The sequence below is a fragment of the Manis javanica genome, chromosome 6 (assembly GCF_040802235.1).
Source record: "Manis javanica isolate MJ-LG chromosome 6, MJ_LKY, whole genome shotgun sequence".
NCBI lineage: Eukaryota > Metazoa > Chordata > Mammalia > Pholidota > Manidae > Manis > Manis javanica.
Genome location: NC_133161.1, coordinates 5,568,729 through 5,582,302, shown reverse-complemented (window position 1 = coordinate 5,582,302; position 13,574 = coordinate 5,568,729). Strand labels below are relative to the sequence as shown.

At 55.7% G+C, this 13,574-nt stretch overlaps 1 protein-coding gene across 6 annotated transcripts in view; it reads right to left on the bottom strand.

Moving 5' to 3' along the window:
• The window catches only part of KCNH2 (potassium voltage-gated channel subfamily H member 2), a 60,855-nt gene that overhangs the window by 30,389 nt on the left and 16,892 nt on the right, over positions 1-13,574 (bottom strand). Inside the window, exon 1 of one of the 6 annotated variants that reach the window (XM_036999199.2) lies at positions 1,106-1,198. The exons of 4 other annotated variants lie outside the window; for them this stretch is intronic. Coding sequence is in view for 1 of the 2 variants with exons in the window: in XM_036999198.2 (XP_036855093.2) it covers positions 799-874 (76 nt within the window). In the remaining variant the exon portion in view is untranslated. One more of the 6 variants, XM_036999198.2, reaches the window with a different exon arrangement.

The following is a 13,574-nucleotide window of genomic DNA, read 5'->3' as shown; positions in this document are numbered from 1 at the left end:
AAGGAATGTCACCTGCTCCCCAACCCCAGGGCCCTTGGCAGTCACACCCACTATGGCACATGCAGCTTTGGGGACAGACACACACACACCAAGAACATTCAGCAGCCTGGGACACTTCTGGAAGCCTCCCCTACTGTGCCAGCATTAGGGGTGCTGTAGTCCTCACAAGGGAACTCAGGACAGGAAAATCAACAAGATGAGCACACTGCATGGGACCTGTTAGACCCTCAAAGCCCAGATCCAGCCCATGTCACCCTTTTGCCCCAGGCCCACAGTTTATAGCCTGTCAGAGGCACCTCCCCACTGCCCATGCAGGGTTGAGCTCATGAGTGATACACGCATGCCCCCCACACACTCAAGAGCAGGTTAGGCACTGACCCTGCATACATGGCTTCAGCCTGGCACCACAGAGTCAAAATGGGCACATGCTCTGTACTCTTAGGTCTGTCAGTTTGGACAATGTACCTTCTTCTGTCCCTTCCCCCACACAGCCCCATCCCCATTCAGGAACCCAGAGTTAGGGATACCTGCACACTCAGGATGAAACACTCCCTGATCCCAGAAGCCTGAGCTGAGCCTCCCCCGCACGCTCAGCACAGGCCCCTTGGCCCCAAGCCCACGGCCCCCAGCCCCGAGCCTTGCCCCCGCGACCCCTGACCAGGGGGGCTTGGGGCTACCGGCCCCCATTGACTCTAACTTGCCGGATGCACACGGCCCGGGCACGCCCCTCCATCCACACTCGAGAGAGAACGGCCCGCCCCAAGAACCCCCTCCCCGCCGGCCCCCTCCCCCACTCACTCTGGCCCTCAAACTTGCGGATGATGGTGTCCAGGAAGGTGTTCTGCGGCGCGACGTGGCCCCTCCGCACCGGCATCCTGAGCCCATGGGCGGGCCGGGCGGGCCCCCACCCACCCCGGCCCGGCCCGGCCCAGCACAGGCTAGGGGTGGCCCGGCCCGGCCGTGATCCCCGCACCCCGCGGCAAGGCAGAACACGGGCGGGGCCGGGGCTGGGTTGCGGGAGCGGGGTCTCCGCTCGGCTCCCGACTCCAGACCGCGGCCCCGGCCTGGAGCCGCCTGAGCTCGGTCCGCCCGGCCGCCCGCACACCTGTCTGCCGGCCCCAGCCGAGCCGCGGGCCCCGCTCCGCCGCGTCCCCGCGCTGCGCTCCGCCCGCCTGAGCGCCGGGCTCCCGGCTCCCGCCCGCCGCACAGACAGCAGCTCCGGCGCCCGCGGCTCAGGCTGCGCCTGCGGCTCGGCCCGGCCGCGGAAGGGTTAACGCGGCGCGCGCCCCTCGGGCTCCGGCCCCCGCCTCCCGGCCCCCTCCCGCCCGCCGCGCGCCCGCAGCGCCGCCCTCTCCCCCCTCCACACACCCCGCGCGCCCGCCCTTCCCATTGGCTGAGCCGCGCAGAGGGCTACCACCACCCCAGCCCCTCGCGCAGCCCTGGAGCCCCCCGGGACCCGTGCGTCCCAAAGAGGGGGAAGGCGCTCTTAGGTAGGGGACCCGTGAGGACAGGTGCGACGGCCGGCCTTGAGGCGGGCCGAGAGGGACTGGGGAATTGGCCTCCAGGCCGCCCCCGCCCCACTCCCGCTCCCCACCGCTAGAAGGACTGAGGAACCTGACCTGAAGGCAGAAGGCCGGCCCCTTACGCCCTGGTGCCCCACCATGCCAAGCACAGGCTTGGTACATACATAGCATGTGCTCAAAGACACGGGCGAGGCCTGGGCCTTGGGAAGACGAGCCCAGGGTCAGAGCAGACCTGGGAAATGCGAAGGACAAGGCAATCTCTGGAGGCCCCAGGCCAGCCGAGATTTGAGATAAGGGTGTATGAGACTTAGGAGAAGCATACAGAGCAGGGGCGCTCCCCAAATACATACACACACACACACACCGGCCGCACGCATCCCTCTCTGGGGTTAGTCGGTGCCCTACTGCTCAGAGAGGGACATTCTGACAGGAATTGTGGCCTCCGAACTGCGAGATCAAAGGGAGGCCCCTGAGCGCGAAGTTCCAGCCTGGGGATCCCCTTGTGCGAGCAGCCCGCCCGCCCTCTGCAGCTCGGGGCAAACCTCGCAGGCGCAATAGGCGGGCTCGGAGCCCTGCGGCGCTGCAGCGGCCCAGCCCCTCGGAAAACCCTGGCCTAGCCGCAGGCCCCTCCCCCGGCCAGCTGGCCTGCTCAGCTGCAGCTCCCTTATTTAGGCAAGGAGGCCCGAGGATGCTCAAGGGCAGGCAGGGTGTCTGCCCGCTGCCGGCCCACCGCCTGCCTGGGTCTCAGTGAGGGTCTCCCGGGCTCAGGGTCCCTCCCTGGCCTAACCAGCCAGGCAGAGCCTTGGGAAGCCCAGGGCAGGGAGGTGAGTGTTGACAGCTGAGCTGGCTGTCAGGGAGGAGTCGTCAGCTGAGCAGCCCATGGGTCCCCTCCCCTGCGGCTGTATCAGAGACCCAGCTAGACGAATGGGTCCATGTGGGGGCCTCTGAGGGTTTGCAGCTGCCTCTGTCCTTGGAGCAAGGGGGTGGGTCTTGTCACCAGGGAGAACAATCATGGGATGTTGGAGGAGGGGAGGAATAAAAGGCAGAGAAGGAAGCAGAGGCTGGAAGGAGAAAGACCCAGAGGGAGAGGTCTCAGCAAGAGCACTCTACCTAGACTCTCACCTTCCTCCTAGAAGCAAAAAGATGCAAACATTGGAGCCAGATGGGGCCACTGGCCAGCAGATGACACCCCTTTTTTATTTGCTGGTGGGTGGGCAGTGACTCAGGGAGGCAGCCAGTGGGAGAGAAGGAGGTGGCTCCACCAGCTGATGCTAAAAAAGACCAGAGGCTCTTGCCTGTACAGTCATCCCTTCGGCCCTCTCCACTTCGGGCAGCTTCCTCACCTGCACTCCAAGATGCCTAGGCCTTCAATGGCACAGACTCCCCTTCCTTTGTGACCTGGCATCAGGCATATCAACCTATCTGGGTACTGGGTGGAACCCAGTCTATGACTGGCACAGTCCCTCCCCCACCCTTCGGCCACCCCCTGGAGGCTGGGATGCTTGCCTCAGGTGCACATTTTAGTGGGTGTCTTCCCCTCCAGGTTGGGAGATTGAGAGAGTGAGAAAGGGCCTGGAGTGAAAATGGGCCTGGGGAGGGAAGAGTAAGAAAGGGGCATCTTTAGCACCACCTTCTCTCCGGACCAAGGACTAAGGAAGCCAGGCTGTGGGGAAGGGGGCTGTTCATCTGGCCTGGCTGGCTGTCCATGCTGTGGGACCCACGTTCCCAGGACAGGCATCTGCTCTTATCCCAAGGAATCAAGGAGCTTTGATCCTCCCAAAAGAGAGGAGAACAAACAGTAGCCCTCTTTCTGCGCACAGAGGCAGGCAAGAGGAGAGCTTTCCCGCAGGCTAAGGCAAAGTAAATCTGTCTCTGTCTCTGTCTCTGTCTCAGTCTTTGTCTCCCTCTCTCTCTCTCTCTCTCTCACACACACACACACACACTCATACACTCACACACTTAGAAGTCAGAGCTGATTACAGGTATCTGAAGGCAGTCTGAGCCACCCCTCCCCACCCCCAGCCAAGGACTGGAATAAGGAAGAGTCTGCGAGATGGGGTCAAGCTGAGCCCAAGGTATCCTTCCTGGGGCCACAACTGCCAGGCACCAAGAGGAAAAGGGCAACAGGCTGATGGAGCCTCCCCACCCCCACTGCCTCCGATCAGGGAGCAAGAGCACGGTGTCTGCCATCCCCACCTCCGGCCTACAGAGCAGGGACATTCCTGGGAAGGGCTCCCAACCCTGCCTGTGATGGAGGGAAGGGAGAAGTAACACAGACAGTGAGATGCAAAGCTCCTCCCAGCTCCCAGAAAGAGGCAGTTTAGGGAGAACTCTGCAGAAAACATCCTGCCCGCTCCACTCTCTGCTCTGTTCAGTCTGACGGAGTCTAGCCAGGACATTCTAGAAGGAAACAAGAAACTGGAGCCTGGCCCTGCTGGTGGACCCCCAAAGAGCGGGCCCGGCAAGATACAGAATCAAGCCCAGGAGAGCGAGTGGCAATCACAGGGGACTAGGAAGCAGTTCTAGCCAAATAGGCTCAGGAAAGACAGCTTATGGAGGAATCGATCCAGAGAAACCAGGGGGAACACAGAGCAGTCCTTGCTGTGTGAGTGCAAGGTTTGGTGGCATGGCAAGGCCTTGTTTTCCATGCAACTGGGTCCTGAGAATGGAGATGTTTTCACACATGAGCTGGGGTTGGAGGAAATGAAAATCAAAGAAACAGCATATTTCCCCTCTGGAAGTGGATGTTCAGGGAGAGCTTGCTGAGAGCAAGTGAAGGGAGGAAGGGAGGGACCCCCTCAGACCACTAGCCAGGATGTGGAGCTCCCTTCACTCACTGCCGTGTGCAGCTCCACACGTGGCAATCCCATCAACTCCAACCCATAACCAAGGGTTTCTCCCACCAACCTGGTACCCACCATTGGTGGAGGGTTTTCCCTACCATCATGGTATCAATAGAAGCAAATAAGGTGCTTGAGACTAGGGTTCTAAATCCTGTTCTGCAAGTAGTCACATGAAACAAATGTTTTTGGGGGGCCTCCTGTGTACTGGACCCTGTGCCAGATACTGGGGTTAGCGGGGCAGGAGGGCTAAACCAGGATCCCTCTCCCAGGGATTCACAGTCTTCTGGGGCTTGATCGAGGCAGTGGGCAGACAGAAACTGTGCAGTCTGCGGTAAGTGCTGTGTGAGTACCAGGAGGCATCAATTGCTTTCAGCTGGAGGAGTCTGGGAGGGAAGATGTTTCAGAGCAGGTCATTGAAGGTCAAGGTGGGGCAAGAGAGAAGCACTGCAGGTGGAGGGGACAACATGAGAAAAGGCATAGAGACTGGAGAATGGAAATCAGGTCTGGGGACAAAATAGTCTGGTGTGGTGTCAATGGACTGATAGCCTGGAGGCACTAGTAGAGGGCTGAGGAGTATGAATTTCATTCTGTGTGCACAGGAACTGTGGTCGCAGCTGAAATGTATTGTCCATGAATATAGAAATCAGACCCTGGCATATAGTAGGTATCTAATAAAGACATTTTGAATTAATGAAATGTGTAAAATAGTTTGGAGAAACTGAGGCAGATATGAGGTGTCTCAACTGCTTATTGCTGCATGACATCCCAAACCCCAGTGACTTAAATCAGTGACAGCATTTATTTTGCTGTTGGCTCTGCCATTTGGGCAGTTTCCCCTGGAACCACCTATGTCTGCTCCTCTGCCTTGGGACTGAAAGGCCCATCCACTCGTGTGTGGTGGTTGATGCCGGCTGTCAGCAGGGATCTCCGCTAGGACTGGGGCCAGAACTCCTGCATGAAGCCTTCCTCGTGGCTGCCTGGCCTCCTCGCAACATGGTGGCTGGGTTCCAAGGGCAAGTGTCCCAAGAGAGGTCCAGGCAGTAGCTGTGCCATCTTTAATAACTCAGCTTTGAAAGCCACACAGGACTTCTGCCACAGTCACGGCCCATCAGATTCAAAGAGAGGAACAAAGACCCCCATTTCTCAATGGAGGCATGTCACTGACATGTTGTAAAAAAAGCATGTAAAATCTAGTGGTGCAGCCATCTTGGAAAAATATAATCTGCTACATGAAGCTATGCAGTAGTCTAGGGGAGAGAGGGGGAAGAACCAGGTCAGAGGTGACGGAAAGGGGCCATTGGTTGCGTAACTTGGGGAGGATCACTGAATCTCACTTTCCTTACCTGTAAAATGAGGAGACCAGACAAGTTGCTCTCTGGGCTCCCTTCCAGCCAACAGGGAGTGATTCCTTAATTCTATACAACCACATTCCCCAGTGGTCTTTCCATTTTCTCTCAGTACCCACCTCCATCTCCTGCCTCTGCTTTCTGATCCCAGGTGCCCTCGAGGCCAACGGTTACTCCACAGATATCCTGCATGATCCTACATCTCATTTCAGACTAAAAATAAGTGGAGTGGAAGACCCTAGACCCATCGGTCTCCTAGTCCACCCTGCTTGTGCTCGTCACTGTAGGGTCTCCTGAAAACAGACAGATATGATACAGACTCAACCTGCAAGGAGTTCATAATCTAACTGGGGAGAGAGAACTAATGGGCATGAAATATCAAGAAAATAATCTTTTGCAGCATTGTGCTTCTGATGATACGTGCAGGGGGAGTCTGGGGCGGGAGGGCCCTCCTGTATGGTAAGGGTTTACTCAGGCATAGAAGGGCATGAACATTGTCATAAAGCAAGATCCCAACAGGAGTCAGGTGAGAGGTTCTCCCACAAATCTGCTTACCCCCAAAAGAGCAAGAGGAGGGGTCAGTTACATTTCCCTGGCAGAGGACTTAACAGCCATCTACCCTTTTGATTTAAGCCCTGCGCAGACACAAGGAGTTAAATGAGGCTCCAGAACTTAGCAAGTAGTAGAAGCTCTAGAATTACCATACAGGAGGCACTGGTCAGAGCAGGAACCTGATTATAAAGGGCAAGGAGCCCAAACACTTGTCTAGAAGCTGAATTTGTGTGTATTTCTTTCAAATAATTATTTACTAAGCACGAATGTGCCTGACACTGTTCTAGGGCATGGTAGTTGTTCTTAAACAATACCTTCAGAGTTTGCAGAACGAGTGCACTGTTTTGACATAGACTTGGATTTATTTTAGGATGACTTTGAGAAACTGAAAAGTACTATGGAGCAAACTACACTTTGATGCCACCCGGCCACGGAAGCTGGTCTGGTAGGAATTCCCAAGCGCTCTTGGCTGCTGTTGTTTAGCGGGGCTGGAGATCTGTCTCTGTCCAAGGTGCTGAAAGCCCTTCATACCAGTCTGGGCAAGAAACAAGGGAGTGCGTCTCAGGTGACCAAGACTGGGGCCCTCCTCCTGACACAGTGAATTAGACAGTCACCCCAAACCATGAAAATGCTTCTGGAACTGGACAGTAGCTTCAGGAAACAGCATATGGTGAAGCAAGAGCTGGATTTGCCACTTGGTGCTTAAGAAGCCTCCATTCTCACTTCCATATATCGAGAATGTGCCTTCCTTCCTCACCCCCACCCATTATCAAGGAAAAAATAGGAATCCTCCCCTAAGCTTCACATTTGCAACTCTTAGGCGTTCCTTTGAGGGTTTCTGTTGCTTATGAAATATTAGAACTAGAAGGGAACATTTTCATCTTTTAGATAAGAAAATAGATTCAGAGCAGCGCACACCCTTGGAACTGAGTTGGAAACAGAGCTGTACAAGAGGCGGGTCTCCTGGCCTCTACCTCCTGCTCAGGTGATTTCCCCACCACGCATTCCAGGATAGGTCAGGGATTATATACCTAACAAGGGCTAAAAGAGTAAGTAAAATAGAGAAGATACAAGACCCAGAGAGCTCTAGATAGAGGTGGCTTTGTCAGCTCTCCAGAACTATTCCCTGTTCATTCTTCTAAGCCTTGGGTGGGAGATGAGCATGGAAATGCTAACCCAACTCTAACTCCATATCCTGAACAGTAGCTATCCCACCTCATGACTCATCAGGGACCAGAGGAGAACTTAGGTCCAACCAGGTCTCCAAGTCTGTCATCTCCCCAGTCTACTCAAAAATGATTATCCATCACTTTCTATGTGCCCTGTACTGTGAGGTACCTCTATGTTGTAAGAGAAATATAAGGCATACAATGCAGTCCCTGAGCCTTAAAAAGTTTACAATTAGTTGAGAAGAAAAGTATCATACATAAATAGACAGTATTATAGACATTATAATGGCAGCCACCAGGAGAAGTCACAAGGTCCTATATCCTAAGTGGCAAGAAGTGGTACAGACCATGAATGGTTTGACTTCAAAGTGGGATAGATGGCTTTCAGGCTGGAAAGGAAAGGAAAGGCTTTACAAAGTAGGGAGAACTTGGCTGAACTGAGAAGAGTGGCCAGGGCTCATGTCAGTTCCTCAGAGAGTAACAGTCCAGTGGGGGGTCTTCTTGTAGGAAGATAAGCTGGTGAGGGTTTGAGATGACAGCAGACACCATCACAGTGCAAGGGCCCAGAATATCTGGGAAGAGAAGATTCCATCTTTCTTCCCTGAAAAAGAAAAGGCTTAGAGAGCTCCCCCTTCTGGATTCATAAGGCAAAATACCCTCTAAATCGGCTCCTCTAGGAACCTTCAGCCAGCAGATACAGCAGCCCCAGGATGGAGTTTAGGAAGCCAGACAACAGAATGCGGACCCCAGGAAAGGCCCAGATCATCAACAGTAAATACACCAGGAGTGTCTCATCTGCTGCTCACTGGGAGCCAAGGGGCTGATAATCCCATAGGGAGGGCAGGAAAAAATGCAACAAAATGACTGAAGGTATGCAAGGATCAGGGTCTCTATCTCACAAATCAGTAGGGGGAATCTAAAATCAGTAGGGGAAATCTGCCTCTCTACCACCCTGGTTTGGAGAAACGGCCTTGCCCCTCCCCAGGGCACCTGAGAAGCATGGGGAAGAGGTTCTGCCCAGCCAATCCCGTGATATTTGCTACAGAATTTCCATGCTGGGCACACTTGATGCCCAAAGCCTCAATTCCCAAGAGACGGGAGCACCACAGCAACCACTCCAGGAAACTGGGCCAGCCTGAGGGACTGAAGGGAAGAAGCAGGGAGAAGAGGAGGGAGGAAGAAGGCAGGGCCTGTCACACTGATCTGTCACAACTGCGGCATTGTGTGGGGCCCCAAGGGCCAGAGACAAGGGCCCCATGGTCATCTTTTGGGAGACCTCAGTCTGACCCTAAAAACTGATTTTCATTCTGGATCACAGGAATGAAGGGCAATTTCAAGTCTCCATGGATATGAAAACATTCATATCCACCCTGATGTTATTGGTCCAAATTAGCTTTGGGGGGCAGGCACCAGAAGAGAAGGCAGGTCAAGGAGTGAGCGCCAGGACACACTGCCCAAGGGCACATATGCATGTGTGTTTATATACACATGTACACACACACACACACACTCATGCTCATACTCACACACACATACACCCCACAGGCACAGAACCTGCTTGGTGGTTTGGAAGGAAGAGTCTAAACCTCAAGAGGAATCAAGGCCTGGGGACAGCCAGGTTTCCCTCAGAAGTTAGAGCAAACTCCCCAGAAGCCCCCAAGGGCCAACAGTCACCCATCACTGCCAACACAAAGAACCCTCAGCCCCATGACTTTCCTACCAGTCTGAGGGACAGGAGACAGAAGAGTCTTAAGAAGGGTCCATGTGCCTAGGGGACCAATGTGTGGGACTGGGGTGGCATCTACAGCGTCGTGGGAGGCCTCTGCCCTCCTTCCCGTGACTTCCCAGCAGCCTCCAGAGCTGCCTTCTCTCACGGGAGCCATGACACATGATGCTCATGCTTCCGGCTGCACTGGCCTGTGCCTTCAGTTCACCACAGCCCAGTGGTCTGTGCAGAAGCAGGGAAGCTTCCCTTAGGAAGACGCCCCTTCTCCTCTGGAGATGGGCTGGTCACCGAGTCACCATCAGGAGCTTCAGGCTTCTGCACGAACCACTCCAGGGTCCCAGAGGGCTGGTGTGGACCCACCACCCAGCTGGGCCCAGAGGCACTCACCACCGGCCTGGCTCCTCCCAGGTCTCTGAGAGTCTGAGCCCAGCCCAGGCTCCTATCTCACCTCTTCAGCTCTCTGCTGCCCCCATGTGGCTTTCTCGAGAAGGGTCGGTGCTGCATGATGGTTCCCCAGTGTCAGCTCAGAAGCCCCTCTTGGACGGACACCACCCACTGCCTGAGCCCTAAGCACCCAGTCCCTGTCCAAACCCCGTCCCCAAACAAGCCTCTGTCTTGTAATCTGGAAGCTGAGCAAACCTCTCCGCTCCCAATCTTCTGACAACACAGCATGAGTTACATCCTGAGGAGGCCAGGGGAGGCCTCCCCCTCTGCACGCCTCCTCCCCTCGGCTCCTGACCCAGGCCTTGCCAGCAGGCAGGAAGGAAGCTGTTCATACTGGGCAGGGTGAGCACTTCCAGCTCACACTGAACAACCTGGGTTGGGCTGTAAAGAGGCAGGACCTTCCGCTCCCCTCACCCGTAACCCTCCATAGCCCCCGCTGCCCTACACACATCCCTGCAGCCAGGGCCTTCCCTCCCCAAGGTCAAGGCATCCCACCTGAGCCTGCTCTGAGAGGGAAGGTAGAAGCAAGAGCCTCGCCCTTCTGAGAGAGCAGAAGGGGCCGAGGGCCTGACCACTCAGCCCCAGAAGGGTCAGTCACCAGGACCAGTGACAGCCAACAGGGCTGGGAGTCTGGCCAGCCTTCTCAGTGGCAGCAGACACAGCCACTGCCAGGGGCTAAGGGCCTGGACTCCCACACAGATTTGCCCCAAAGCCCCTTCCAGCTTGAAATCCCACAATTTATAATCAAAATTCTTTCCTATCAGTGAAACTTCAGCTCTGTCAGTCTTGAAAGTTTTGTGTTTTCAGAAATTACTCTTTAAAATACAATTGCCAATAAGAGCAGTCAGCCACTGAGATGCATAAGCCTTGGCGCCCTAGCACGGATGACTGGCAAAGAACAAGTGGAGAGAGCTGAGGTCGAGGCAGGGCCAGGGAAGGGAGGGAAAGGCCCTACCCCAGAGGTGGAAGGCCCTTGATGGAAATGAGGACATTCAGGGCAAGGCTAACTGCAGCCCCAGGAAAAATGGGAGAAGGGAATCTTCCCTCGGGTGAAAGCTTCTACCTCTGATATCTCTGTCTCTACCTTGACGTTTTTCTTCTCTTCTTAAAATCCCTGCCATGGCTCCATCTGCCCAGATCAACACCAACTCAGATCTGCCCTGTAACCCGCCGTCAGCATGGCTGTGCTGAACTGTCCCCAGCCTCCCTCAGCCAGAAAATGCCCCTCTTGGACCCATCACACTTCACAGGCTGACCGCTTCTTTTGCCCACCCAGAACAATCCAGCATCCAGTGGCTCCCTTCTCAGTGGCCCCTCTCCACTGCCTCCAGCACACAGTGTCTAGTCCCTGGGTGGCCGCACATATTTGCAGCTAAACAAGCCAATGCTCATGAAGCACCTACTCCAGATAGGGTGCACAGGCCCAGCAGGATCCTGAATGAGCAGGACTTGACCTGAACCTTCCAAAGCCCATGGAGCTCCCATTCTCATTTGGGATAGAAATTGCCAACACAGAGCACACTGCCCAAGAGTCACTGCTGAGAGGAGCCAAAGCAAGACATGTTCCCAGGGCCTGGTGGCAGGATGACAAAGAACAGCCTGGGGAACAGAGAATGGAGTGTTGAGGAAGGCCTCGCAGAGGAAGTGGGGCTGTGGGTGGGTCAGGGCCTCCAGGAAGCACACCAAGCGAGAGTTGAAGCACAAGACATTGACTGGGGGGCCCACCTATGGAAGATAATGGGGAGGCAGCAGAGGGCCCCAGAACAGGATGCAGGTCTGACATCTGTGAGAGGAAAGACGGAAGGAGAAGGACCTGTGGGAAGAGCCTCCGACCACAGTGAGCTCCGAGAAGCTCTCCGCCAGGCCAGTGGGTGCCTCACATGGACGTCCCCCATGGAGGGGTCTGAGCTGGGCAAAAGCAGTAAGCCCAGCTACTCCTGGGGCTCAGTGACCAACTGAAGCTTCCAGGGAAGCACATGGCCTTAGACTGAGCACTGGGCAGATTCTGTCAGCCACCTGACTTTCTGCAGCAGGCTCTCTCTTGAAGGGATTGCTGGACAGGACACTTTCAGAGCTGCAAGGCCAGGTCATGAGAGAGGGGAAGAAAGGGCAAAGGGCAAGGTGGAGGGGACAGCATAGACAAGGGCCCACAGGTAGGGATGTACAGGACTGTTTGGGAACCCATGAGGAAGCCCATTTGTCTAGAACAGAGGGTGTGAGTATCACACTTGGGAAACCGAGGGCCAGGCCAGTGTGTTAGAGTGGCCTTGGCCTTGGGTTGAAGGTTTCAGGAAGAGGTAAGTCCTCTTTGGCAATGAATCTGGAGCAGAGATGGGAGGGAAGAGCCTGAGGTCAGGAGACCCCAGGGAGGAGCTATGGTTACTGGTGCAGGCAGGAGGTCATGAGGACTTCAGCATCTAATGTTTGTTGTCACCTGGTCCCTGATGAGGCCAACCACAGCTCTGTTAACTGGAATCTGGATAAAGGAGTCGTTCCTGGTCATTGCATTTTAGGTGGTGTCTGAACGGGAACCAGAAGTGGACTCTTTCACTTCATCCTTCATGGGTGAAAATGTCTGAGAAGCAGGGGCCTGGATCCCAACTCCTGCCTTGCTGGGAAAGGGAGGCCAGCAGGGTGGAGCCTCGGGCACCTGGGCCACAGGGGCAGGCAGGCTGAGAAGGGACCTCATGCTTCTGCCTCTCACCTTCCCCTTTGTTGAAAGTGGGGCAGCAAAGCTCTCTGGTGTCTGGGAGCTCAGGCTTGTCCATGTTTATGAGGCCCCCTCACCCTCCTCCCTCCAAACTGGCAGACCCAACCTTCTTGGTATGACCCCAGAGCTCACAGCACAGCCCGTTCCTTCCGGCTGATCCGCCTGCCTGCCCTGTACCCAGGCCCACCCCAATCTTATCCTTTGCTGCTTTTCAAAGGAGTCCAGCCAACACAAATGTACATGTTTGTTTGTCTGCCTGTCTGCTTCTCCCAGTCTCTGCCTAGCCCAGTCCCTCAACTTCCGTCCCTTTCTCACAGTTTCTCTCAGTATCTGTGGTCTCAAATTGAGGAGGCTTGGACCCTCTGGATCCAGTTGCCCCAGCTCATGGCCTTTCTGCAGCCCCCAGGTGGCTTAAAACTACAAACCCCAGCATGCACTACTACCTGAGGTGCCTGAGGAGTGCTGGCATGCACCACCTGCATTCTGGGAATCGTAGTTCTCCTATGCCCACGCTCTTGCTAGGGCTCCACCATCTCCCCTGGGAGCAGTCCCTGCCTCGGCTCTGACTGCTGGGTCTATCTGCTGACTTACTGCCCCCAGGGAAGCATGCGTCACTGGATGACAGGGTGGGGGCGGAGGCCCTGGATGGCAGCTTCCTGCTCTTTTGTGTCCCCCCACTTGAGTCACAGGGAGTGGGGGTTCCAGGAAATTGGGACTGGGAAGGGAAGGGATACCCTAATGCAGACTCCAAGACAAAGGGTCACTGCATCCTTGCTGGGCCTGTAGCCCCAAGAACCCAAAAGGACTTGAAGATTGGGGTCCAGGGGGGTTTAAATGTGGGGAAGTTGGTGAAGAATACCACCTAAGCAACCCTACAGGTCCCTGTGGTCACTAAGAATCTGGGAATCATGCCCTGCTACTGAGTGTTCACCTTCTGCCTCACCCCTTAGAGCAAGGCTGGCAAAGGTGAGGTGGGAGGCCTCTAATCTGGTCAGGCATCTCAGAAGGGCCCTTCTGACCCTCTGGCCGTTCACTCCATTATCCCCCCACCAACACTTCAGCTCCTGCACTCCACCCCAGGGCTCCATGGGACACCTGGGTTCTCACTTATCAGCCTTAGTTCTTGGAGCGGAACCCAGGCGTCCGGCCCCCCACCCTCTGGGCTGGCGGGCATGGAGCCGAGGCTTTAGAGCCTCCCAGCCGGCCTTGTTCCTGTCCCATTGTGTGTGGGACAGGGGCGGGGCGAGGGCCAGCACCAGAG